The sequence below is a fragment of the Maylandia zebra genome, linkage group LG1 (assembly GCF_041146795.1).
Source record: "Maylandia zebra isolate NMK-2024a linkage group LG1, Mzebra_GT3a, whole genome shotgun sequence".
NCBI lineage: Eukaryota > Metazoa > Chordata > Actinopteri > Cichliformes > Cichlidae > Maylandia > Maylandia zebra.
Genome location: NC_135167.1, coordinates 18,733,228 through 18,761,138, shown reverse-complemented (window position 1 = coordinate 18,761,138; position 27,911 = coordinate 18,733,228). Strand labels below are relative to the sequence as shown.

General features: G+C 42.0%; 2 protein-coding genes and 1 long non-coding RNA gene across 5 annotated transcripts; 1 reads left to right on the top strand and 2 right to left on the bottom strand.

Moving 5' to 3' along the window:
- Positions 1-1,962: 1,962 nt before the first annotated feature.
- Positions 1,963-7,512, bottom strand: polr2m (RNA polymerase II subunit M). Its single transcript, XM_012917048.2, has 4 exons — positions 6,525-7,512; positions 4,407-5,003; positions 4,021-4,243; positions 1,963-2,662 (listed from the first exon to the last, which is right to left on the bottom strand). Exons 1-4 carry the CDS (start codon positions 6,632-6,634, stop codon positions 2,519-2,521), a joined length of 1,074 nt encoding a protein of 357 aa, XP_012772502.2. The 5' UTR covers positions 6,635-7,512; the 3' UTR covers positions 1,963-2,518.
- Positions 7,513-12,664: 5,152 nt separating this feature from the next.
- myzap (myocardial zonula adherens protein) lies at positions 12,665-25,522 on the bottom strand. 3 transcript variants are annotated; one of them, XM_012917043.3, is made up of 14 exons: positions 25,045-25,522; positions 24,208-24,288; positions 20,870-20,962; positions 19,725-19,886; positions 19,517-19,609; positions 19,290-19,403; positions 19,033-19,185; positions 18,244-18,369; positions 17,913-18,041; positions 17,193-17,287; positions 16,468-16,573; positions 15,959-16,042; positions 15,611-15,717; positions 12,665-15,522 (listed from the first exon to the last, which is right to left on the bottom strand). In XM_012917043.3, the coding sequence occupies exons 1-14, from the start codon at positions 25,120-25,122 to the stop codon at positions 14,922-14,924; spliced, it is 2,022 nt and encodes a 673-aa protein (XP_012772497.2). In that variant the 5' UTR covers positions 25,123-25,522; the 3' UTR covers positions 12,665-14,921. The 3 variants fall into 3 exon arrangements, with proteins under 3 accessions (XP_012772497.2, XP_012772499.1, XP_012772498.2); XM_012917045.3 differs by having other exon boundaries at positions 12,665-15,174; XM_012917044.3 differs by having other exon boundaries at positions 15,611-15,672.
- On the top strand, positions 13,977-18,069 carry LOC143418096 (uncharacterized). The gene is made up of 3 exons (XR_013098187.1): positions 13,977-14,099; positions 17,401-17,640; positions 17,931-18,069. It is a non-coding gene; the product is annotated as an uncharacterized LOC143418096 (long non-coding RNA).
- Positions 25,523-27,911: the final 2,389 nt, after the last annotated feature.

Sequence of the window (27,911 nt, the reverse complement as noted above, 5' to 3'; positions counted from 1 at the left end):
GCCATTCTCAGCAACAACATGATCCAAATGCATTCCAGATGTCTCAGCCATCAAGCTTTAATATTTCACTACCCTCCATTAATCTTATCAAGTGTGAGACAGATCCCTGCCTGATAACATCTCACAGCATTTCAGTCTATCAGTGCCTGCAGCTGACCACAGTCTCACTAGAAATTGAAATTTATATCACCTTGCAGATCTCCTTTGCACATAAATTAACTAATGTGCTGGAAGCCTAACAATAAAATAGCTAGGATCTTTTTTTTTTAACACTCGGAAAATAGTGAAACCTAATCCGAGTAGAAGGTTGTATTTCATATGGAAGTGGAGATAAAAATGTCAAGAAAACACCCTTCATCTCACAATTATCAAGATTATGGAAAATACACACTATACACAACTTTTTTTTCCAAACAAAATAAAAAAAATAAATAATAATGAAAAAAAGTGGTGTCAAGAAAAGCAAATAAATGTCCAAATTCACAAAAAAAAACCAGTTTCCTCTGTGCTGCATCACATATTCGAGATTCTTGGAATTCTGGGAATGGTGGAGATCCACTGTGGTAGTTTTGAAAGCAAAGTGGTTTGTTGTGAAACAAACAGGCCAGTGTGGCAGGCAGGCTCGCTGTTGTAATACGTGCAGAGTGTGGTTTGGCGCTTTCTTGCTAAAATAAGCATGAGCTAACCCTGAATGATCTCTTTGCGGTTCTTGATCACAATTTTGTGGTGGAGTTTTACACTTAACATTTGAGCAAAGAGTAATATGACATTTAGTCCCCAGACATTAACTCTCGTAACATCATGAACATCATTCTGAACATTACCACATTAATGCTTTTTCTGTTCTCGTTATCAGAATGAATATATATTCGCTGGACACTTTGTTAGGTACACCTTGTTAGTAGCAGCCTGGACCCCTTTTCACTTTCAGAATTGTTATAACTCTTCATGGCACAGATTCAACAAGCATCACAAAGTTGAGCACGCAGTTGCAGATTCTTCAGCTGGACATCCATGACGAAAATCTCTCGGTCCACGACATCCAAAAGTGCTCTACTGGATTAAGATCTGGTGGCTGTGGAGGTCGGAAGTGACCATAAAGGGGATGGAAATGATCAGCAACGATACTCAGCTAGGTTGTGGTGTTTAAATGATGTTCAGTTGGTACTTTAGGGCCTAAAGTGTCACAAAATAGTCCCCACAGCAAAACCACCACCAGCCTGAGTCAATGATACAAGGCAAGATACAGTCATGCTTTCAAGTTTACACCAATTCTGACCATGCGATCTGAATGCTGCAGTTTTTCCAGTCTTCTATTGCCCTGTTTTGGTGTAACTGTGTGAACTGGAACCTCAGGTTTGTGTTCTTAGCTGACAGGAGTGGCACCTGCTGTGGTCTTCTGCTTCTGTAACTCATCTGCTTCACGGTTCCATATGCCTTGCGTTCAGAGATGCTCTTCTGCACACCGTGGTTGTAACAAGGGGTTATTTGAGGTACTGTTGCCTTCTTACCAGCTCAAAGCAGTCTCGTGTGTAGTAAAATCCCATCAGATCAGCAATTTCTGAGATACTCAGACCAGCCTGTCTGCAACATTCAAAGTCACTTTAAGTCACATTTCTTCTTCACCCCAATACTCGGATCATCTTGACTATGTCCACAAATTTAAATGCATGGACTTACATTTACATTAAGTAGATGAAAAGGTGTATCACACTGATCACACTACAGCCAATGAAGCTGAGACAGCAATTACACCATGTATACAATACAAGCAACATACAATTTACTCCATCAGTACCTGTATTTTATTTCACTGACCTGACTTTTAAAATTTTATACTGAAGAGACTACTCAGGTCAGGTTAATTAAATAAAGTTTATCTCTTAAATATAATTTTTTCTAGAAAACTGATGCCATGAAAACGCTGAATGTTATTTTTAAAAAAACAACAACAAACAGGCATTTAGGAAATCACATGATTTATTTGTTCATGTTACACATTCTGTAACATTGAAGTTTGACATAACTATTTTCAGGCTCACGTCTGCTTCTCCACAAAGCTGTAAACAGTCACCACTGATGAGCTTTAAGTGAATTGAATTATTAAAAATACTAAAAACAGAAACCTCAGCACTCCCAGGATCTGAAAGCCATGATGTCATCAGTCTAAGCATGCTGACAAGAAACACTTTCCCACATGACACATGTTTCAAATTTAGCACTTAAGCGTCGTAGTCAGCGGAAGGTGTTGTTATTCCTGCAGGACGCTGAAACAACTGAACCCACTACAGACTGAATGACAATTAAGTAAGCTAGTTTCTCAACCTGTCATTCAATTTCCTGAGCTGAGTCTGGGATACCGACTATTCCTTCACACCATGCAAAAGACCCTTTTCCTCTCTGAAGAATTGTTGCCCTTGGAGTGAAAATCCTGTCTGATGGGTCCTGATCACAAGGTCCAAAGCCTCTTTCCCTCAGGGCCAAGGTCACACTGGTTTCCCCAGCTGGCCCTCCAGGATCAGTCTTCCTCTGAGGAGAGCTGTGCTCCTTCATCGTGAACCTCTCTGTAGGTAGCCATGGGGCCACCGTCAGGAGTGTAGCTCCCCATAGAGATCTTCAATCCTTCAGACAGTTTCTGGGCTGCCAGCTTGGCCTGCAACTCCTGAAATTAAACACCAGACAGAGAAAAAGCTGACATGAATAGGCTGGTAAACAGAAGACAAGCACATTATTATAAAGCAGCACAGCCACTGCTATTAAACTCTCAACAAAAGTAGGACTGATAATGAGCTCAACCGCCTCCATAAGTTGACAACAGCACACTGTGTGACGTACACGGTCCCGACGCTGCTTGAATGCTGCCCTCTAGAGACAAGAAAGCGTCTCAAGCAGGGCAGCCTTTACCTGAAGATTTCCATCAGAAGAAACAAAGAAATCAATGAACTGATTGTGATAATATTTTAACAGAAGATGAGAGATGGCATTTCCATTAATGACGCTTTAGGACAATGTGGAAGAACAAATATGTTTTATATGAATTCAAGTTTCAAGCATAGAGGAGCGCCTATGTTTGTCTTATGTAATACTCTTCTATAGGGGCGACCGTGGCTCAGGGGGTTGGGAAGCGCATCTGTAACCGGAAGGTCGCTGGTTCAATCCCTGGGCTCTCTGTCCTGGTCGTTGTGTCCTTGGGCAAGACACCTTACCCTACCGCCTACTGGTGTTGGCCAGAGGGGCCGATGGCACGATATGGCAGCCTCGCTTCTGTCAGTCTGCCCCAGGGCAGCTGTGGCTACAACTGTAGCTGCTTCCACCAGTGTGTGAATGTGAGAGTGAATGGTGGTATTGTAAAGCGCTTTGGGTGCCTTGAAAAGCGCTATATAAATCCAATCCATTATTATTATTATTATTATTATACTCTCGTTCAGCTTTCTCTAATAATAACTGTTAAAAGGTTTAATTCTTAATTAAATTAAAGCATCCTAAGTGTTCGCTATTAACAGCATCAACGAGCTCTCTGAGACTTCATCCCTTTATAAATACTTATTGCACTAAAGTTTTCTTTTCTGCAGTAGCTACTCAGTTTGGAATCACCAGCATGTCTTTGGACTGAGGCAGGAAGCCAGAGTACTTGGACAGAACCCACGCACGACACAAGAACATGCAATCTCCACAAACCAGCCTTCTTGCTGTGAGGTGACGATGCTAACCCACCATTGTATCAGCTGTCAATAAAAGTCCTGACTTTTTAAAAATAGTGAGAATCAAAGTGTAAGATGCTGATTGAATTTATGGCACAAAGGACAAGAGGATAAACATGATTGTTGTTCAGATAATTACTTAATTTTCTTTTACCAAATATTAAATAAAATTTATGTCTATTAAAAATGTATTTCTTGTATAAAAGGAGACATTCAGAACAGCTTTGGTTGAACCATATTGCTAAGTGATCTAGGGAGGCACTGGCTGTTTCCACCCAGCCTGTTTAGCCTCCTTAGAAGGGCACTCGGCCTCACTAACCAGCTGCTTCTTGGTTTGCTTCTTCAGCAGTGCAGCTGACTCCTCCAGAGATAGGAGCTGGGCTGGATTGTGATGGAGAGGGGGGAGTCTGGCAGCAGTGATGTCATCCAGGTGTTTTCTGTCCCGCTCCCTCCTGGCTTGCACAGACAGCGGCGATGAGCCTTCAGAGGACTGACTGGGTGACGAGGATCCTGATGGAGAGATGTCACTTCTATGAGGCAGCCTGGAAACACATTAAGGTGCATATTATTTATACTCAGTTAACTTACACAGAGGACAAAAAGGCAGAATGGCAAACTATGTCAAATGTCTTACTGTATAAAATCTGGATTATTGGAGCATTTTTGTTGGAAATGTTCAGAAAACAGTAAATAAAGTCCACTCACTGATTTGGTTTAAATTTTTGCTTCCTGGGAGCTGCAGACTTCTCTGTTTTTTCCAGGACAGTTATATAGTGAGGCTTCTTTGGTGGTTGCTTTCTGAGAAAGTAATTGTCTCTTGCACTGCTGTTTAATGGCTCTTTGGATACGCTGCTGCCACCAGTAGTAGTTCCAGACAGCGTGACCCTTTCCAGGGCCTCCACAAGGTCACCCTCTTTTGTTTCATCAGAGTTCAGAGAGGCCCCACGAGCCACCGTTTCCATGGTTTCCACAGCAGTCGCTCCGGAGACAAACGGCTCTCGTTGCTCGTCCAAAGTGTGGTTTTCTTGCACTTGAGCTGAGGCAGGTGAGGTCTCGCTCTCCTGTGCAGCATCACCTGCAGCAGCGTCATGTTGCCTGTTTTGATGCGAGGCTGCTGGTGTGATGGAGGCAGCACGCCGGTGAGCAAAAGCCTGCTGGTACTTGGACTGTAACTCTGTCCTCGCAACAGACACTAGGCTTCGTCTCCTCTCCTCCTCACTGTGGTCATCAATGGCAAGACGCACTTTATCTGCAAAGTCTTTTATCTTTTTCCCTTTGTCAGGTAGCGTCTGCAATAACTTCCTGCAAACAACACAAACACATCATTGTAAAAAGTATACTTCAAGCAATATTTCAATACACAACGAGAGCGACAATAAATGTCAGACACATACATGTCTGTAACCCCTCCCTGACCCCAAATAAAAGTCTTTCATGCCATGTTTTCCTCTTAATTGTTGATAATGGCAGCCAAAGCTGATACTGATCTACTTCATGGTCCTACTTCCCATACAATCACATTTTTGATAAGAATTTTTTTTTTTTTTTAAACATATTATGTTACATTATGTGAACAAAATCCAGGAAAACTTGTCTGGAAATATTATGTGGTGCAAGTGTAACACAGAAAACTACTGATGCACTCCAACAAATTATATATAATTTTTTGAGTAAATTGGCAGAAAGATACAAATGGAGGCAGTATGACGCATCTGATGCAGTGATGAAAACCTAAGGCCAGATTTACCAGCATGTTGCACCAGCACAAGTGGGTTTTGGCATTAAAAAAAAGTATTTAAAAAAAAAAAAAAAAAAGAGTTTCTTTATCAAGGTGTGAAATATAGGGAGGAGAACATTTAAATAAAGCATATAAACTGATCGACCAATGCCAGCAACATGTGTTTTACTACTAACTACATATTTGAGGTTTGAAAAAAAATAAAAAATAAATAAATTTGCACCTTATTCTGAAATGACTGCACCCGTGTTCAGAAAACAGCCCCACATTTGTAAATCACCCGTAAAACTGAACACTCCTATTAGTGCCATTTGGCCTCAGTGACTAAATCTGGCAGTGTAAATGTCTAAGTATCCTCAGCAGTTGCTGTTATAGGTTAACTGCATCTGTAAAGGTGTTCCCATATTAGTTAAACAGAAAGAGGATTTCTGTGTTTCTGATGGTATTAATAATAATGGTAGTTTATCGTTTTCAAATGGTCTACTTTTTATTTTTATTTTAGTTAAATAAAATGTTTTGGTTTTTTACATCTAGTTTTAGTTAACTATAACAAACTTGCTGGAAAACAGGAAGATGGGTCAAAAGTATGGAAATGGTCACTGACAATACCCTGGTAGGCTTCAGAGTTTAAATCATGCTCAACCGGTGCTAGGGTGCCTAAAGCGTGTCAAGAAAATGTCCCTGACATCATCATCATTATTGTTACCACAACTAGCTCCCTGAACTGTTCATACAAAGCAGCATGCATCCATACTTTCATGTTTAAGCCAATGTCTGATCGCACCGTCTGTTGCAGCAGAAATCGAAACAGGTGTACCTAAAGTGGCCGCGAGTGTTTGTTTTTTTACCCCATGTTACAGCAGAGTAGTGTCGCCCGTGCATCGTTTTTTACAAAAAGCATTTCATATTTTCACCTGAGCCAAAGTGGACTTATATAAACACGTCGTCAGTAGATCATCTGTCTTAGTTTTAGGGCATATTCCTGAACACATAGAAGTCACTTTACCAAACCGGATCAAAGCTAACGGGATGGCCGTGCGCATAAGTGTCACGCTTCTCTCATACAACCTAAGGGTTAAACTTACTTGTTACTGAGGATCCCTTCTTGTCGGAGTAGCAGTTCCTGTAGTTCTTCTTTACTCAGGTGTCCCAGGTCTCCCACCTCTCCCTGGCGCTCTGTCCACGACGAGGACATCACTGTTAGCTAAAGTAAGCTAACTACAGCCATCCACAAACAGCACGAGCCCGCTTTAAACTTCAGCGTAAACACGAAGGTTTGCGGTAAATCTAACGGTTGATTGATTCCTTTTTTATTAGAGAGCTTCAGAAAACTCTTTAAGTGACAAATTCACTTCTTCAACACATGACACAACAACATTTCAAAGTGGGACCCTTCTTCTTCTTCTTCTTCTTCCTGTGTGGAAAAAATAGCCCTCTATCGCCCCCACTGTACGGGACACGGTAACACACCTCTTCCCTACAAAGACTATGAAGCTTCTTTGCTGCCCTCTCCCGGTCAAACGTGGTAACCAGCCTGGATGCAAGAGCTTTCTCTCTTAGCAGCGCGATCAGTACAGACAGTCTGGACTGGGCTGGTGTCTCAGATTTTCCACAGCTGCATTTCCTGTCCGGATGTTTTCCGATCCACTTCTCACTCAGCTCAACTGACAATGAATGACCCAAACACAGCTGTGTCCTCTCCAGCCTGTGTCAAAGTTCAAAGTCAGTTTTGGTTGCAGCTGTGCCGTTGGAACAAAGTCTCTGCAGACTTTACCTTTAGAGTTCAGACTCTAAGTCAAAGTTTAAAGTTTTCCATTTTTTCCTGAATGTATTATTCCAAGACCTATTTCTCAAGTATCCCAGATATTGTCAAAAAGAGAAATGCTTCTTTTTTCACGCTTATCTTTGTTAATCAATTGTAATTAAAGTAAACATTAAGTTTTATTTTTTTAGTCCTGTCAAGAGATTCATTCTAAAAGACACTTCTTCAGCTGAGAGTCAGAGAGTAGAAAGACACACGCTGCAGTTTCTACTTGCAAGGCCAGTCACAGAGCGCTCACACCAGAGTGGGGGCCCTGTGATGTGCGCTCTGTTCTTGCACTTGTCTTTATTTATACACAAGAAAAGTAATACAATAATGAATACATTTGTTCAGTGGAATGTTGATACGTGAGCATGTGCGTATGTGATTGTGTGTGTGTGTGTTGGAATGTGGGAAGCATCCCTTTTTCCTGGTAAGAGCTCAGAACTGCTTGTTCAGCTTCTTACTATCACTGTGGGAAGATTCAGATAAAAATATATGAACAGGTTTTATAAAGACCAATCAGTTCTAAGTAATAAAAAGGTCATCATGCAGTATTCTATCACATGTACACTTATATCATTAAAAGCTTATACTGACTACTAAGTACAATTTTCCATTGACATTCCCTCCCGTTGTCACGTATAACTTTTAAGTGAGATATCAGTATGTAATATCTTGTCGTACATTTTCTGTCACATCATCATTAATCACACAAAGTCTTCATGTTCTAACAGGTCGGGGTCATCATCATCATCATTTGTCACGGCTGTGTATGCAGCAACAGTGGATACAATTATGCGGTTAATCATGAGTTTTAGACATGGCAGGATACATGTTACAAAAACACAAAATAAAAGTGAAAATGTTCCAACTCCAATGAGTAGTCTTTTTAGCACCTGTAGCAGGAGCCAGTGTAAAGCCAAGAAAACCAGTCACTTGCATTACTTACATAATCCTGATTTTGGGCCTGCTGGATCTGTCTCAAGGCGTTCAGGGCGTCAGTCATGTTTGATGAGTGTACATTGTCTGGTATGTAAGTGCAGCAGGTGTTGTTGAAGAGGACGCAAAGTCCCCCTTTTTCTGCTAGTATCATGTCCAGAGCTACTCGATGTTGAATCACTGCAATTCGTAATGCATTGATTTCCTGATTCTGCTGTTTATTAATCTTGCACGAAGCGTTCAAGAAAAGTCCAAAACTGTAGTCCAGAGTTTCAATCCTCAGCATGTTTTTTCCGGTTCCCACCCAGGGGAACAATGAATGGAGTACTTTCTGTCCGGTAGTCCATAATTTGAATTCCTCGGGTACGTCGCTCCCCCATATTGGGTCATGTGGTTGAATTTCAGGGAGTGTTGATCTTCTTTTCCGGCGTACTGTAGAAGTGGTGTTTACTGCGGTCATCCTAAAAGTGTGGTTTGACAGGAATGTGGGAGCACATGTTCAGTATGCTCAGTATGTGCCATTAGATGGTCCAGTCGTGTTCACAGGGGCACCTTCTCCTCCTCCAGCGGCCCGGTTGCAGTTAGTGATGTTTCCAAGTGGCCTGTTACCTTTGTTTTGTTTATAGCACATGGAGTGGTTCTTCCCTGGAGTTTGGTCCAAGAACACTGGGAAATGGATGGCTGTATTCCAGGTTGTCACATTGAAGTTGATCCAGAAAAGTTGATCACATGCTCGTTATCAAGTCCAATGTCTTCAATGGTGATTTTCTTGTAACCCTCCATATAGTGTAGGGTGTGTCGACGTGCTGGGCATATAAGAACAGACATAACAGTCTGCATTTTCCGATTCTGCCCTGGTCCTGTCGTACCAGGCATTATTCATCCAAGGGTGGATGTGGTCTTGTGTCATGTCTCTTAGGTGGGAGTTGTCGTGCGTCCATCTTTTCAGTCTGCCTCGTGGTTCAGCTGTTGTCGGCATCAGCTGGGGGCCTGTAAGGGTGAGCGTCGTAGTCAAGGTAACCAAGAGGGTCCACCTTCCCATGGCTGCGTACTACACACTCTACTACTTGGTTACCCTAGAGTTGGTCAATGGCTGGAGGTGGAAGTGCGAGCAATGCTCAATCAGCACTTTACCCTCAACACTGAAGCAACCAAGCGAGGGTGAAACTTTCCCTTACTAGTTGATTTCTGTGAAGGAAGTGGAATCCTCTGGGACCTCAACTTTCTTGCGGTGGCTTTGGTGTATCCAGGAAGGTCTTTCCGCTATTTTGCAGGCAGTTGGAGTGGTCAGAAGCACTTGGTATGGACCCTCCCACCGTGGCGAGCTCCAATTTTTTCCTTGGAGTACTCGGACAAGGATCCAGTCACCTGGCTTCAACCTGCAGGAAATAGAAGAAGAATCTTGCGGCAGTTTATTGTTCAAAACAACATCTCTGTTTGTCAACAATTGAGTCATCCAATCTGCCAGAGTGGTTTCACAGACTGATTTATCTAGTGGCTCGCTAGTAACTGGTAGTGGAAAAGGTCGCCCATGTATAATTTCAAATGGGGACAGTTTGTTATTTCCTTGTGTTATTCTCATCCACATTTTGACTAGGCCTACACATTCTGGCCATGGTCTGCCAGTTTCTTCCATTGTTTTCCTGAGCCTTTGTTTTATAGTGCCATTTGTTCTTTCCACTAATCCTGCACTCTGTGGGTGGTAGGCACAATGGTGTTTTAAACTAAAACCTAGTGCTTCAGATACTTTGCTGATCACATCATTTACAAAATGGGTTCCATTATCTGATCTTATCAGAGTAGGAATACCATATGTTTGCAACTGAGATTGCGTCTGCTTTTTTCACTGGGTAGATTTCTGACCATTTTGAGAAAACATCTATAATTACTAGAGCGTATTTTGAGCCATCACACTCATTCAATTCAATGAAGTCCATGTGAATTGTATGAAATGGGTGGTGTAGGAAAATGTCCTCTTTTTGGTCTTATCAATAAAGGACTACCGTAGTAAACACTTTTACTAACCAGATGGACAGGCGCTCTGCAGGTGGGATTGAGCGCCTGTAGTTGGTGTCTAGGCGGGCAATTCTAGGACCGATGCAGGACAGCAGGTCCTCAAACTGTACGAGTGAAAGACGGTGATATCGCTAAAATCATCCAGGCGCAGCTCCTGGAGCAAGTGGTGAAACTCACCAAACTGCTCACGTGTCTGGAGGATCTGATGGACCCAGGTACGGCGAGGACGTCCTTAACGCCGCTGCTCTGCTCTCCACAGTAAATAGAGAACGTAGACTCTCTCTTCAAATGCTAGCTCGACAGCTGCCATCTAGCAAAGATACTGGTCTGGCACAACTTCCTCCCACATCCCTCCCACATTTCCGGTTCACGCGTGTCAAAATATGCAATTTTGAGGCGCGATGGATTTTTCTTGGACACGCATTGAGGTGCAAATGTGCGTCTATCGCGTTCGGTGTGAACACACCGTTAAGTTACCTTGGGTATTGTGTTTTTGGCAGGTCATACATGTTCTCACGTATTCTTTTGCTGAAGTTTCAAAATTTATAGTGTAGAATTGTCGGTTTATTATAAAGACCATCCCTCAGATCATCCCTCCTGTTGAGACATTGCTCAAACCATGGCTCACTAGAGCGGCTGTTTTGTCCAATGATTCGGGAAGAATGGGTTTTCCTGCTATTTTCATTATGTCATCAGTGTCCAGTACTGCTCCGTGTTTCAGCCATTGTTTTGGTTCTTTTGGTGGTGCTGCTTTTTGTTCGTCCTGCAGTACAGATAGTGGAATGGTGTGGTTTTCATGAGTTGTTAATAAGACTGTGGTTGCTATGGCTGCTGCTTTTGCAGCTTTGTCAGCAAAATTGTTTCCCTTTGTAATTTCAGAGTCATCCTTCTGATGTGCTGCACATTTGCAAATTGCTAAATGTCATATCACATAAGGAGTTTCCTCTCATGTAAACAGATGTGTGCCATGATAAAACCTTCCTCCACACACTAGAAATAAGAAACTAATCTCAACCCTTATTTTATAATCCAGTCATTTTTCCAAATCTAGTATCAACCAACTAATTTGCATATCAGCTTATAATGCGCTAAGTTGACAGGTCAACTGAAATGCACATTCAAAATATTATCACAAAAGAGAATTTCCTTCATACAGTAAATTATTTGTGTTGCATCAATCAAACAGAAAACATCTCACAATTCATTGTATTACCAACTAAATTTATTGTCTGATTACTGCTTGGTCATACCAGACTCTCTCGATCTTTATTTTTTCTTCTCTGTTTTCACAAACGTTTCACCTATTGTCAAGCTGAAGAGTTAAATGTCAGCAGTGGATAAATTCAGCATTTGATAACAAAACTCTGTTAAGTTTTCCCTGCTTTAACACCAATGAGAGATATAGGCGCATGTATAGTGTGTGCTGTAGTGTAAGCTGTTCTTCATTGCATGTATGTGTGTTAGTACGCTTGCATGCAGGGCCTGTGGGCCTGTCTCACCCAAAAGGGCATTTTCTTAACAGTTGCCTTTCTCTCGCGTGTGTTAAGAAAGGCAAATGTGCTTGTAGCAGTTGTGAGATTATTATGCCGTTATATATTACATTGTACCTGTAATCAAAATGAGTGAATCATGATACTGCTGTAGGCCACATCATACTTCTTGTATAATCAGTATGTAGTTTTAGTTTGAGTCATACTTTTGAGTTAAAAGAATGTGAAAATAATTAGATTTATTAGAAAGGTTTGCCAGTCTTGGCAGCCGGGGGTTAGTCCGCCAGGGCCTCCGCTCCTGGCCGCCACCCGGCACACAATGCACCCGACCCCTATGGCGCCTCCTGCAGGTGGTGGGCCTGCGGGAGGATGGGCCCACGTCTCCTCTTCGGGCTGTGCCCGGCCGGGCCCCATGGACTAAGGCCCGGCCACCAGACGCTCGCCCTCGGGCACCCTCCCCGGGCCTGGCTCCAGGGCGGGGCCCCGGTAACCCTATCCCGGGCAGGGTAAACTGTTCCCTCGATATTCTTTTCATAAGGGTCTTCTGAATCGCTCTTTGTCTGCCCTCACCTGAGAGGCACACCCTCTCAGGTGAGGGCTCTGTCCCTCAAAAGTGAAGCCAAACAGGTGTTATGAGTCGGGGTGTAAAGGCACTGAGAAAAAAGCGTTTGATAAGTGTATCACTGAGAACCATTGTTCTTTTGGAGTGACTGGATTCAGTATAGTGTGGGGATTTACTACTGGTGGCATCATTTCAGTGATTTCATTTATTGCTCGCAGATCATGCACTAGATGGTATTTTGCAGTATTAGCTTTCTTCACCACTTAAACAAAACATCACTCTTTGTTTGTTTTATTATTATTATTTTTTAAATTCTCCTTTCTCAAAAACAGAAAATGAAATTGTAGTTGTTCTTGGCTGAGAAAACACAAAACCTCTTTCTTGTAAGCGCAGCCATCTTGTGACACATTCAGGATCATTTGCACAGTCTTTATTATCCAAACAGATGCTGGCCTCTCATCATTAATCGTAGTATTATATGTATCAACGAGGAAAAGGCACATCATAAAACTATTTCAAACACAGCTGTGGCAGTACAGACAACACCTGGATAACACTTGTGCCAGTGGCTCAGGAACGGCAGTCACCTCATTAAAGTTAATATCGTTAATAACAGATTTCTCAAGAATTTACCACGTCCTATTTTACCACATTACCCTGCTTCCAATTAAAATAGCTTTCCTTTCACCACCAGGATCACAGAGTAGGCTGTCACAAAGGCACAAAGCATGGTAATAAATATTATATTATTGACAGTAACAAAATATTATATGTTTAATTTGTACAGACCACATATAAAATGATAGGAAAATACACGCAATAACCATATCGACCTTCATATAGGACTGAACGCTCATAGCTCAGTGAGCAACATGAATAGAATAGATTCACTGTAAACAAAAGAAATATATTCCATATTATATCAGTTAGAAAAATATTTTTTACATAGCATCACATCATTTACATCCTACATCAAGCTACTTTTATCATTATTAGAGCTATGTGCAAACATGGGACAGAAACCCACATAAGACTTTTTTTGCTTCACTGGCCAAAACTCATTATCTCCGACATAAATGAGTGAGATATTACTGACATGGATGTGCCAGCTTTAAAATGATTTAAAACTGATTCTTGTGTTAGTACATTTTTAAAAGAATATTTGTAAAAATAAATAAAAATTGACCAAAGACAATAGAAGTTTAAGGGAAAAAATTCCACTCTTTGGTCTAGTTAATATTAACAGCTCTGACTGCATAAGTAACCCTCTTACTTTCACTATATGGACAAAAATATTAGACAATTCTTATTAATACTAGAATTCAGTTGTATAAAGTCAAATGCCTGGCCAGGCAGTCTGTATTTACAAAGAATTGGTTGTTCCAAAGAGCACACTTTAATGCTCCCGTTGCATGGGTTTACATGGCAGAGCAGCTCCTGCAGGTGTGCTGTGTGTTGTGTTGTGTCTGATATCCCAGTGTTGGTGTTGTCCCTGCATTATCATAATAATCTTGGTCCAGGATCAACATTGCAACTGACCATTCACTTTGTTGATAAAAGAGGAGGGGGGGGATTCTTTTGTTTATATAAAACGTTGTGTGTTTTATTAACTATATTCTTTATAAAGTTATGCAATGTAATAAATATATTATCAAGTTAGGTTGGCTGTTATCAACTGGCATTATCAAGTTAGGTTGGCTAATGCCGTTTAGCATTAGCTTAGAATGTGGCTAAATTCTAAGCTAATGCTTGGCTCACTGAATGCTCCAACGTCATTGGTCAGGTGTAATGTTGATGCTGGATCAACATTATTATGATGATAACAACATCAACACGGGGATATCAGACCGTGAGTAATGTGCAGCTAGGTCGGTAGTTCTGTCCACGTAGTTTATTTACATATTATTATTTTGCATATGTATTCTGAGTCAGCGGTATTCTTGAAGCACACTAGCTGATGTTTTAATGGCTAACCTGACTTTACATCACCACTTTTTCACTTTCAATCCTAAAGTTAACGTTACTCTATGTTATATACCAACACAGAGTATGTTATCATATTACATTATTAAAACTTGTTTTTAAGACTGTTATTTTTTACAATTTGCTGTGAACAATTTGACAATTTTATGGTCCATGTAGTACGTAAATGTTAAGCTCAAGTAAGAGAATAATAAAGGATGTTACTACTGCACTACTCCAACCAGTTTTTTAATACGCTTGTCTCTTTCCCAGCATACGCAGACTGAGTTAGAGGATACATATTTACTGTTGCATACAGGTTAGCTCTGTACTTAGCACTGATACAAAAAGAGAGAGGAAACACAAAATAAAATCCAACTGTCAACAGGTTTAAAGAAAAGTAATTAAACTGTTCACTCATGTTGTCATCCACATGGAAACTAAGCTATCATCTGACAGGGAATCTGGATCAAACTAGTTTGTAACTGGGGACAATGACTTCCGTGAGTTTCTTTTAATTTCCAGTTTTTTTTTTCACTCCCAGTTTGATAAAATGTTATTTTTGATTTTGTTGCTTACGAAAAGAAGTTTGTGCGTTACTTGTTAACCCTGTTTTCAGTAATTATACTAAGTTAAATGGCTTCATAGCTTCATTGACTCTCCTTATTTAAGTCTTGGCTCATGCATTTTCCAGGACTGCTACTTAACTTTAATCTATGTTTATCTTTGCTGTCATTTCCATAAGTTTCATGAACGGCGTATAAACTCGCACTCCTGATCGTGGTTGAGAAGAGGGCGGGGATGAAGTGGACTCTTCTTGTATGGAGGGTGTGCCTCTGCTTGTTTGTGCGTCCAATTCGTCTTCTCCAGGCTGGACCGGACTGACACCAGCTTCAGACTCAGATGGGTGGATGTAGGAGAATGTCCCATGCTCCTGTGAGGGTCTGGAATCCAGGAAGCGGCTGTACTGGACAGGAGTGTACCTTAGTAAACTTGAATGTAGCCTGCTGGGGGGAGGGTTATTAAGCTTAAACGTCCTTGGTTGAGTGGGCAGTGTTAGAGAGATCGATGGATGTTGAATGGGAGGTGATGATGAGGGTTGTGCCAGGGATGAGGGCGCTATGGAGGAAGGGCTTGGTCTAAGTGATAGAGGATGAGTGGGTGACAAAGGCTGTGTCGGTGACAGTGGTTCGGTGGGTGATGGGAGTTTCACAGGTGATAGAGGATGATCAGGTGATGGGGGTTGGATGGGAAAGAGATGAGTTGGTTCACACTGAACAGGTTCAACATCATACCTCTGTGTTTCATGTCTGCAGAAGCACAGTCAGAAACCAGAGTGAGAAAACACCTCCTAATCAAGAAAACACAACCCAATGCTACTTAGTATCACAATCCTACCTGGGGAGCAGATCACAGCCTACTCCTTTCTCTCTGGTTTCCAAAACCTCTCGCGTCTTATTCTGTGTGGACATAAAATACTTGAGCTTGTCTTCTAATTCATTATTCTAGGAAAAGGAAAACAGGAAACAAGAAATATCAGGTCAGTTACATGCAAAAGACTATCGTCACTTTGCATGAAAAAAATGACCTGACGCTTGCAGCAACAAGCAGTAGAGGGGGATTAACACAGTTATTCAGTTATTCAGTGGTCAGAAGCCCATGTGATCATCTGAAGCCATGAAGCAGATTATCACACCCCACCACCAGTTATTAAAACACACAGAAAGCACACCAGTCTCATCCTACCTCACACTCCACTATTGCAATCCTGTCCAGAAGCTCAGAGATGAACATGTCCTTCTGAGCAACTTGAGCTCGCAGAGATTCGACCTTCACAAATTCAAAAAGATAAGCATTTTAAAAACATTATATAATTTACAGGGAAAACAGAATTGGAAAATCCAGTTCACAGCAAACTTAACTAGAGTCGTTATCTAATCTCGGTTTTTCCATACATAGAAATGAAGGCAATGAATAACTGAAATACTTCAGTGAAGACAAATAATGCCCCTTTATCTCCAACCCCTTCCCATCAAAATTATGAACATGAATTCACCCCGTTAGCATGACGTCCCGCCCTTTATTGACTCTGTGTGCAGTGAAGTTCTCCGTTCCTTGTGTGCATTGACATTGATCCATGGTTTTAATGGTAAACAGGCTACTTGTGTAAATGTATGAGACACTCCCACTATCAAAACAGTGGAACAGAGGAGTTGAATCCATGGTCTACATACAGATAAATAAATCCTACTCACCTCCTCAATCATTCCTTTGACCTTCCTCTGTTGACAGAACACCATGTCGTTCAAGTGTTTGATCCTCTCGCGGAGATCACCTGCTTCACCTTCCAGCTCTTTGGACCTAAAAAACAACCACGATGTAGTCCCACATATGAAGGAAATACGACTCTAGCACCCTGATTCATTTGCAAACATCGATGAAAAAGTTATGCACTTTTTTCCCTTCTAGGTAATTAATCTGCCTGCAATGCTATAAACATCCTGCTCCAAAGTGCATCTTGCTCAACTGGTTTAAAGGGCCAAGCGTAAGCCGCTCTGCTTCAGGCTTCAAGAAAAAGTGTTATGAAGGTTCTTAGCTGACTTGAAAAAACCTTTCAGGTCTGCACTTTAGGTAAACGTACGAAAGAGTTTTAAGCTGAACTTTTACACAAAAACTAACATGTTTTTTTTTTTTAATTAATATCCCATCCTATTCAATTATTTCTCAGTATTATTGTTGGATGTGCTGTCTGAGGTGGGGTTTATCATGCATCCTGTGTGTTTGCAGCTCCTTGTTTAAGATCTCTGCACCAAGAATGAAAGTTTATCCTTGATGTTTGAGAAAACAAACCAAAGACAAAGAACTTCCTCACATCTAATGCAGTCTTGGCGAAGTTTTATCCACTTTTAGAGAAAGGGCTGTAATAGAGCCTTCAGATTCACGCGCAGCTTAAATTTTCTATCTGGACTTTAATTTGTACCTTTTGGCTACAGTTTCGTCAGTTCTGTCCGTCACCTCCATCAGGCGTAGGCGCTGTTCGCAGTCCTTCAGCTGCTCTTCCAGTTGGCTCTTCTCCTGTGGAAATCACAACATTTTATCTGTTTTCCTATGGCTGAATGAAAATCCTAATACTCAAAAGTTTGAGTCTTTTTGGGAAGTAAAATCACTGACATCGGTCGTCTCCTTAGATTACAGGGTCCTGATGGGGAACTTTGGCACGTAACATCCACCTGAAAAGATTCTCCTGGCAGGAAAACACTCCAAACTCCAACAATCCCTATCAGTTTGATCATCAACTAAAGCAAGGCAGCAATCCCAATCCATGGAGGCCCCACCCCACAGTCCACAGGAGTCAAAGGATTGACTGCTGGCGCCCCCAGTGGTCCCGTGCCCAACCGGTTTGAGCTGTAGGGAAACCTCGGTATCAGGCATGTGGTTTTAAAGTAGTGGGTCCTAGATGTTTTTGCAGCTGGCCAAGTGTTATGTTGTTTGCAGTAAACATGGACTGAACTCCACTACGTGCACTACGTACAGAAGGTTGCTTTTGTACATTTAAGAAGTATCATCTTCATCGTTTCCTAAACATTTGACTGATATATGACAGATCCCTCAAAGTATTGTGTAATTTTTGTTTTACACAATTTTGTTCAAGGGTCAAGGGAACAGGAAGACATATACATACGTTACATTTTTGACTTACTTTTCCCATGCAGTCCAGGAGACGCTCCACTTCCATGATCCTCTGGTCCCTCTCTGCAATCTTGGCTTCTGCGATTTTGATGTTTCTCTCCGCTTCCTCCAGTCGTCTGATGTACTCATCGAGTTGGGCCTGTGCAAACAGAAATATGTCTGCCACTCTTCTCTCAGCTTAGGCTTGCCTCATTGTCAAGAATTTTGTAACTTTTTTATTTGTAAATTGTGTACAGTTATTTCCTTAGGTAATCTACGTCAATAGGTTTGGTTTCTGCTGTCAAAATAAAAACAAAAACAAAGTGTGATGTATGTATGAATAAGGACCAAAGAATGCAGACCTGTAGGTTTTCAATCTCCTCCCTGTGCCTGCGTTGTTCTTCCAGCAGCTTTTCCTCATACTCTTTCTCTAGCTTTTCCGAGAGCTCCTTTAGCGCCTTATCGTTGGCCTCCCGTGAAGACTCCGCCTGGACAGTCCACAGCATAGCAAAAATTAGCGCTTTGCTCAGCTGATTAGGCCACATTCTGCTCAGGGTAGAAGATGCAGATGCAGCTGATGTGTTTCTGTTCCGCAGCAATATGATATGTTAACAGAGCTGCTCGATAAAAGTTTGCTGTGTCTCAGATCACACAGTGATTTGAAAGCTGGACTCTCTGCTTTCTAATGTAAATTAAAACTTAAAAAAAAAAAAAAAATAGGACAGGAGATGGTTTCTCAAAACTTCAGGAACTGTGATGATGATCGGTAAAGCTGGATTTTAATGTTACCTGCTGCAGAGATAGAAAAATGTTCTTTCATTTATTGATTTATTCACTGTTGGTAGGGGTCATGAAGTCCTAAACGTCCTGTCCTTCCATCACTCTTACTGACTCATCAGACCACTTTGTTACAGGACAGCTGAGCACTTCACTGTCCCTTTAAACATACACAAAGTAGCACTTGCACAAAACTTGAGGGAAAATTTTGAATTCCACCCATTTATTTTGGCCATGCTGACATCTCGGTCTCGTGGCCTTGTGGCATTAGAAGCAGCCACTTCCACTGTAAAGTTTTGGGGGGTTTTTTCATCTGTGGACACACGTGGATTCATGTTCATTCCCACAGAAAGAGTTTGTGTTTGCGGGACTACCTGAAGCCTGAGAGTTTGGTTTTCAGCCTGTACTGCAGCCAGCTCACGCTCCTTGTCTCTGAGCTGTTGTTGTGTTTTCTCATAGGTGCTCCGCAAACTTTTCACATCGTCTCTCGAGCTCACTCTCTTCTGACAGTCGTCCAGAAGGGATTTCTGCAAAGGGAACTTATTTTAGCCAGTGAAGACTTTTTGTAACAGCCGGAGTAAAAAAAGAAAAGAAAATGTCTTCGGAGTGTTTGGTGACTTTGATTTGTTACCTGCAAGGTGAGGTTAGCAGATATGAGGGAACTGTTCATCTGATCAAAGTTCTCCATGGCTGCCGTGCGGATCTTAACCTCTGACTCTAGACTCCTCTTGTGTGCATTGGCAGCCTGCAGAAACACGTGGCACACAGCTTTTTTCAGATTTATGCACAGCTTTACAGGTCAGAGTTTGATGAGGAATGTCAGTGCATCCGGTCACATGGTGTTGTCATAATCTTTACCCTGAGTTCCTGCGAAAGCTTCTGCATTGATTGCTGCATTCCTCCAAACTGTCCGTACATCCGCTCTCTAACCTTTTCAAGAGAATCTCTCACCTGCAAACAGAAACCAGGAAAACACAGATATCATCTAAACAGAAACCCACTCTGCCTTGTATGGATGATGTGATGGCAAAAGAATGATTGGCCTGAAGGCTCAGTCTTTCCTCACCTCCCTGATGTATCTCATCTCATCCTGTAGGTGACTGGTTGTCCACTCGCGTGCCAGCACCTCCTGTCTATCTGAGCCTGTCCTCTGCACTACACCATACACTTTGGGCCCATGATGCTGCAGCGAGGTCTCTGGCACCCCATTGGTCATGTCTCCGAGGTGCTGAGGGAGACAGGATTGTGCCGGTCAGGTTTCTGTAGCTACCTACCGCTGAGGCAGGCTTATGCTGGCATGGTGTCTCTGTGTTTGTGTGCACACTTACAGATGCACTGCATGAGTCTGCATGTACATGCACATGCATACATATGTGCAAGTGATCAAGTATTTCAGCGCCCACGCTGCTGTGCAGTGGAAATAGGAAGTTGGCAATGTGCAGCTAAAAAATGGTGCAGAGTGCATCGAAGGTGTCGTGTTTCTGCAACCCAGGACATGAGCTGCTGCCCATTTCTGTCTATTGTGCCTCTAACAGCCAATGAAAACAGATGCACACCAGCACAGGAGCAGTGTGGCACAATGCAATGACTAAATAATACACAGCAAAAGTCCTGGGCACAAATAAAAACAACTTTAGCTCAGAGACTACATTTTAATCAGTATTTCAGCTGTAATTCAAGAGCAAGGTGCTTTACTTGATAAAGAGAAATACAGCTAACACTTTTGTTCATTATCAATTGGTCTTCCTTGATAACTTTTATTTATAAAGTGCTTCACAGTGTACATGCGCCAAAATAGAAACACACTGTCGAGCATGCGGTCATATATCCTTATATACACACATTTGGTGTAAAATGATGAAGAGCTGTAAACAGACTCTGCAGGGATTTTTCTTCTGCTTCAAATGTAACTTAAGCAGTCAGTTATTCTAATTGAATTGAATGTTAATTGAATATCTAAGTAAGTCAAGTTTAAATTTTGCATGATCCAGCTCTTTTTATTAGCTTTGCCATAGTTTATCACTTGAAACAAATAAAAACAAATAGAAACACTTTGAACACGCCTGCTGTCTTTAAACTGTGATGGTCACAGCATTTGCCACGGTCACCTGTGAGCCTCTGTTCATGCTGAATGTGTGAATACAATATTAATGACAGCCTCACGATGCATGCGCAGGGCACACTCAATGAAGCAGTGGCTGCTTTGTCTACCTGCTGAGGTGACTCCTGGCCAGGTGGACTCTCTCTTTGGATGAGCCCGTTCTTCCTCTTCCACATCCCATTGACATCTTTTTCATTTTCAGTCTGCAAAATAAAACAAAAACAGGTCAAGAACACTGATGTGGATGGCTTCCATTCAACCATCCTTCCATTGATTCTTCCATTCTCTTGACAGCATATCCAAGCAGGGAGCCTGCTCTTAGGTTCATTGCTAATTCTAACATCCACGTCTTTAGTACAAACAAAGCACTCAGTCAAACTCCACGCAGGCACAGGTTCAACATTCAAACACTACACTGCAGGTTCAACCCCATAACTTCATGTTGTGAGGCTATAGTGCTGACCACTGAACCACCATGCCACCCATGATTCGTGTAAAACAAAACATTTTCAATTAAGCTTTATCATTTCTGTATATATTCTACAGCACGCCTCATGTGAGCCTAAAGTGCAGGATTCTAAACAAAAATGCAAGTAAACACGCTCTTGAAGTATTTATTTAACTGTATGTGAATATTATATAGTTTCTATAGATCTATAGATAGATCTAGAGATAGACAGATTCTGATATCTTTTAGATGTCTCTACACAAAGAAGTCATTCATTGAGGACTACTACTCAGAAAAAGAGGCATCGGTGTCCACATCTCACAGAGATACGAGCGAGGAGGAACAAAGATGCCAGTGTGGTCTCGTGGACAGAGCCCAGCCTCACATTTCTGCACCACTCAATCTACAGAGGACCTGCTGTTGAGAAATGGAAAAGGCCTGCTAATAGGTGGGAGGATGTGGATTCCAGCAGATGGGAGGGAAGCACAGCCATCTTTATCAGTTCGCTTCACGAAGCCCTGCGTGCTGCCCATTCAGCTTTGAACTTTACAATGTTTGACCACATGCTGGTCCGTGTTTACCTGCCCTTTGTCAGTTTTGTGGGAGAAGCACTCTGGCTTACTTTTCCTCTGTTGCTTGAGGAGCTTGAGCTGTTCACAAATGTTAAAAAAAATGCTCGGAGACAGCTCGGTAAAATAATCTTGCATCAGTGCATTGTCATCTAACACTGTCATTTGTTTGTATGAACTCACTCCTCTATCATATGACTGCACCGTCTGACCTGATTAGCTCCTTATTTGTCACACAAGCACGGAGGATGCTCACTGTAGCTCACTGGGCTGAACCGTGTTCACTTTACGGCTGTTACGGAGATGAAATCCAATGCTGGCGGTATAGAAACATCGTCTGGTAACAGTTCTCTGTTTACTTCCTCTGCGTGTGTCATGATTCACATGTGCTACATATCATCTAGGCCGCAGTCGCCGGTTGGATATAATCCACGATGTCTCGAGTTGCAGGACACGCCCTTTCTAACTTCACAGCGAAGAACCAGCATTCCTCTTGAAACACGGTATTGCTGGATATCTCTGAGAAAAGATATTTTGGTCATTTCCTTCCTCGTTGATTAACTGGATGCAGTCCCCATTACCACATTCCTGCTGACCTTCATTTGACCTTCCATGGTGATGACATCTAAGATCTAAGATAGTGTAACTAGAGCGAATAGTTATCTGAAAAACAAGCATCAGTACCCAGTGTAAACACGTGCAGGTATTTTGCAACAACACAGTAATTACAGCAGCGCCTGCAGAGACCTTAAAGCGCCACACTGAAAACATGATGAACAGATGAACTAGGCACAAGTTTTAACCTCTTGAACCTCTAACTGGCTCCAGCCTGATGTTTTCTACTCTGTGCTGCAGTTCCACGTACACTTTAAGCTTCAGTTTGCTGTTGAACTTCATTGAAACTGAGGCTGATGACTTCATGGTGATTAGGGTTCAGGAATGATAAGACTGCTTTCAGACTTGCAGCAGTCACTGGCGACATGTTGTCTAATACTTTCTGATAGGAAAACTTTTTTCACATGATACAAGAAAACAGGAGTGGTAGTGTGGAGTAAAGTGGTATCTTTATGATAGCTTTATGATGATTGTGAAATACCTCACTGTAAAGAAAATCTGCATCTGGATTGGTCTCAGAAATCCAGTTTGTGTTGCCATGAATCCCACCCAGCAGCGGTGATGTTACTCTGTTACTCAGCTGTTTTTATTTTTAAAAACACCCTTCTCTTCACTCGTTACATCGCTTGTTGCCATTTTCATCTCACAGACAGATGCTGACGCTGTTGCTGGAGTCACCGATGTCTGTTCTGGGACAAACCGGCTGCCACTCGCAGAGGGCACAAATCTGCATCCTTCCCAAACACTAAAGTGCACATCAGCTCTAAACACGTGCGCTTCCCTCCACTCTGTGTTCACACTTCATCAGACTGTCCTTTGTCATCAGTTCCTATAGTCGCAGTCACACCCTCCCAAAGGCAGCCACATTCAGAGATTACTTCAGTGTGCTATCGGTGGAAAGAGTGGACATGTTGCACAAGGTTCATTCAAAACTAGCCATCATGTTTCTGGATCCTGCACACCGCACAGTCATACAAGGAAAAACCTCTCCTCAGAGATTAAACCTAACCCAAGCATTGCACTCAGTTCTCACACTTTCACTCTGAAACTTTGGCATCAGCCTCCGATCACAAACAAAGACCGGGGCAGAGCCACCAACAGCAAACACCCACGCAGCCTGCGGCGTCGACTCAGCCATAATTCACAGGATCACAGAGCATACCAGCAAATATTAAACGTGACTAAGAGTAATTCTACACCTCGGTAGGCAAATATTAATTTCTCATGAGCTCTGTTTGTTTTAGTTACCGTCCTTTGGAGTTAATACTGTTAATACTTATTAGCATTTTCTGTTCTGTGGAAGAGTGTTAGAGCACAGATGGAGCAGAGCTTTGAAGTAAATGTAAAACAGCTGTGTGTGCATTATCTCACACACACACACACACACACACACACACACACACACACACACGCCCTCCTGTCATGATTGCATAACTGGACCAGATGATAAAAAGCACATAAATCTCAGCTTTTCCACCATCTTTCTTTTAATGGTTTATAAGATGAATTAAGGTGTGTGTGGGAGGGGTTTCTGTTTGGTTTTTATTGGTGCTTTTACTCCCACACGTCACTATTTCTGATCAGCAGTGTCAAACTGAGTCGAGTGTGATGACGTTTCCTCTTTAACTCATTCACTGCCATTGACGTCTATAGCCGTCAATTGCAGTGCATGAGTCAATGGGTTTAACTCATTCACTGCCAATGGCTGGCAGTGAATGAGTTAATGTAACTTTACGTATTGTACCGTATGGATTTGAAGCCGGTTCTGGCCGGAGTAACAGGGTGGAGGTAACACCGAGGGAGACGCAAAACTTACAGTGTCTGACTTTTCAGTTTTTGGCTCCTTGTTTCCATTTTCTCCGGGATACAGAGTCAGTCTCAGGCGTCTGATTCTCCTCTGGAAAACAAAACAAACACACACAGACAAAAAAGGCAAATGTTTGAATTTAGGGGAATTTACAGATGGTCATCATGAAGAAAAATAAAATTCAGATCTAAATATCTCTGATATTGTGGCAAAGCTTGAACTGTCAACTAAAAAATTCTGTGAGCTTATTCACATACAGCAGCAACAGGGCACCAAACAAAGTTTATGTAAATGCAAAACAGAGTAAACAGAGTAAAATGTTAAAAAGTAAAACAGATACATGGAAAGTGGGAACTCTGTTTGATTTTTTACTATTTTGAGGTTTTTCATAAGAAATTTAGTACAAAGAAAAAAACCGAACTCTTCAGCAGACCCTACAAGCGTGCTTCACCAAATATTACGGTACGTGTTGACCTGCATGAGGCGACCATGGGAATAAAATAAAACGTGGGGCAAGTACAAAGGCCTGTTTTATCAGAGAGCTGTTCAAATAAACATGACAGCTCTGCCTCCTGCACGCTCAGCTCCCATTACACACTTGTGTAAGTGAACAGAGCCACACATCCTACAACAGAGTCAGAAAACGTTAGAGAGAGAGAAAATGGATCTCTTTGCTTACAGACAGGAAAACAAGTGTCGGCAGAGTTAAAAGCAACAGCCGACAAACAGAAGAGGGGAGGAAAAAACACTGGACAGGACAAAACACAGAGAGAAGAGGAGAGCAGAGAGAAATGGGAGGAAAGACAGAGAGATCTTCAGTGTTCTCGCTTCTCTCGAGCTTCTTACCTCCCTTAAAGCCTCTGGAGAGTCCTCTGTTGTGGTGGTGGTGGTGGAAACAGTTGGTCTTGAACCGTAGCGAAGCATGTCTCCTCTAATGTCCACTCCTGGCTTCTCTTCCTCTCCCTCTCTGGCTGTCCTCCCACCCTTCCTCTCACTCTCCTTCCTGAGTTCTGCTCAGATTCTCAGAGCGACCATTCGCCCCCGGCCCCAGCCTGGGAACAGGAGGGAAATTCCACTCTAAGTCTGCTTCTGCTGCTGCGTCTGCAGTGGGTATCCTCAGGGCTGCGAGGTTCCCCCTCAGTCAGTGAAATGAACAGGTGCAAACCAGCTCTCAGCAGCACAAACACAACAATGTCATTGTCCTAATTCCAGCCAGACTGCTCCTAAAGCCACCTGACTGACAGGCTTGTCAGTCACTCAGCAATCCTCTCTGCACTGACTACGTCTCTCTGCACTCCCATCAGACCTGTCGGGCCACATTTAACCTGCTTCGCTCTTTTGCGCCTCCTGGCCCTGAGAGCAGGACTTTCACAGGCAGGGCGGGTCCTTTTACTCGGGCTGGGACAGGTGGAGTGCGCCTTATCAAAGGGAGTGGCTAATAAGAGGAGCCCACTGTTCACATGAAGCAGTGAGACAATAACTGCCTGCCAGGCCTGTTATACATACAGGAGTTATTAGACTTAAAACACATTTAGATAGAGGTTTTGCTTTGTGAGAAGAAGAAAAAAAACACATTGAGTGGCAGAGGTAGGGTTTTTTTTTAAAGACTTAAAATAAAGAATTTTCATTGAGATGGAATCTGATTTCTCCCTCTTATTCACTCGCTCTCATTATTTGCTCTCGCAGGTAGGACAGCCGCATTATGGGGGCTCTTATATAATAACCTTTAAAAATTAAGGGTCTTCATCTGATTGAAACCTTTACATAAACTAAGAGAGTTATTCTTTTTTAAATTTGCTAATAAAAGTCCATAATATAACTTAAATTGGAGGTTATATGTAGGAAGACAGGCCATAGAATAAAAAGACAAAAAACAAAAGCTCATAGACTTCCATGTCTGAATGGACAGTATGTCATGCCCTGTGATTTCAAAGGTCTGTTTATATCAGAGTTTATTAGTTTCCTCAGTTCTTTCTCCTACTTTCCTTCTGTGTCTGTTTCCTGTATCGAGTTTTCCTGTATTGAGTTTCCCGCTTTAGTCATTGTTACTTTCTTCCTGTTTTACTTTGCTACTTAGTTGTCCTCTGTCTTGTGTTCAGTCTTACTTCCTCCTCTGTGATTGTGCTGATTGTGTCCACCTGTGTCTTGTTTCCTCCCAGCTGTGTCTCTGGTCAGTGTGTGAGTATAAATAACGCTGTCTTACCTTTGTCCTCTGTTACAGTGTTTGCTTACCCTTAGCACGCTTCCTTCTGTCCCCCCCTGCTGGATTTAGATGAATTTGTTTATGGACTTTGTTATTTGAATTTTATGCACCAATGAAGGGGCGCTTTTTGTTTGTTTCACCTGCGTCACCTCAGTCTTCTAAACAAACCATACTTGTTCTGTTTTCAATCGTACAGTCATAAGCTTTAAGATTTAACGTGCTGACTGAGGCCTGTAGAGTCTGAGATGTAGTTTTTTTCCTTTTTTTTTCATTACATGATCTGACCTGGGGTTGAATTTGCTGGGAAGATTGTGGCATTGTGTTAACACACAGCTGAATGATACAGACCAGTAAACCGACAGAACTTGTGCTTTTATAGAGGTGCTGACTGTCACTTAATCGAGTGCTTTTCATTAGCAGCACCTGGCTGCTACTCATCCTCCTAATGAAAACAGCGAGGGTGTTGCTTTTCCACATGACTGTGAATGCCAACCAGCCAACAGAGGTGCTACACTAGATCAATTATTGATATCGTGAGAGGGATGAAAAGAAAGACCGCACTGCAAACATGATTTTTTAATGTTCTTCCTTACCACTCCATGTTTTACTTGGTTTTACACTGACATAATATGCGCTCTGCTTATGATTATTCATGCTGACAATTATCTTTGAGGACCAGAAGCACAGTCTTCTGCACAGCCAGATCACATTCCTCTTTTGAATGGCTGCAGTCACTCCCTTTCAATAGAAACTAGAGACAAAGTCTCTGAAGAATGAGGAATCAAGTTTAAAGACTCAAGTTGCCTGGCGAGAGCTCGTTCAGCTGCACGTGGTGCTTCATCAAAGCTTTGCTGTTAGCTCACGTCAATAAATATGATGAGAAAAGCTCGCAGAATAATACGAGATGCATTTCTACTGGACTCTGTGGTTAATCGTTAACCAGACATCAAACAAATGGTGTTTCTGCAATCAGTAAGGCAGCCACTCTGTCCAAGTCCAATGTCATATGGAAGTTCTCTCTCATAATGATATTCACCTCCCGTCACAATCACAAAGTCACTCTCTGGATTAAATCCACAGTACTGGTGTCACAACATCAACCAGATTTACAGGACGAAAAAGTTTCTAAAAATACTTTCTACATAAAGAAGCAACACGAGTACATTTATAAGCAGAAAACAGAGTAATAATTCATACATGACAAATAGCAAAATAGAGTAAACAGTGTTGTTAATACTGTTAGTAAACAAAGAACACTAAATAGCGATTTTAATTCATCTTTAGCGATGCTATTAGTTATGTCATAATATTGTGACATAAACAATAACATTCTTCTTCTTAACTAATTCAAGGTCACAGACAGGTTGGAGTCTGTCGCAGGTGTCATAGGGCAAGACGTGGGGTACACCCTGCACCAGGGGTGGGCAACTCCAGGCCTCGAGGGCCGGTGTCCCTGCAGGTTTTAGATGTGTCCTTGATCCAACACAGCTGATTTAAATGGCTAAATTAG

Coding starts and splice junctions, on each gene's coding strand:
- myzap (XM_012917043.3), bottom strand. CDS start 25,122: ATGCTTCGCTACGGTTCAAGACCAACTGTTTCCACCACCACCACCACA. Junction 17,288..17,912: donor TCCTGGACTGCATGGGAAAA/GTAAGTCAAAAA, acceptor TGATTTCCACAG/GAGAAGAGCCAACTGGAAGA. Junction 15,523..15,610: donor GGCTGTGATCTGCTCCCCAG/GTAGGATTGTGA, acceptor GTGCTTCTGCAG/ACATGAAACACAGAGGTATG.
- polr2m (XM_012917048.2), bottom strand. CDS start 6,634: ATGTCCTCGTCGTGGACAGAGCGCCAGGGAGAGGTGGGAGACCTGGGA. Junction 5,004..6,524: donor GAAGGGATCCTCAGTAACAA/GTAAGTTTAACC, acceptor TGTTGTTTGCAG/GAAGTTATTGCAGACGCTAC. Junction 4,244..4,406: donor CAAAAATTTAAACCAAATCA/GTGAGTGGACTT, acceptor ATGTGTTTCCAG/GCTGCCTCATAGAAGTGACA.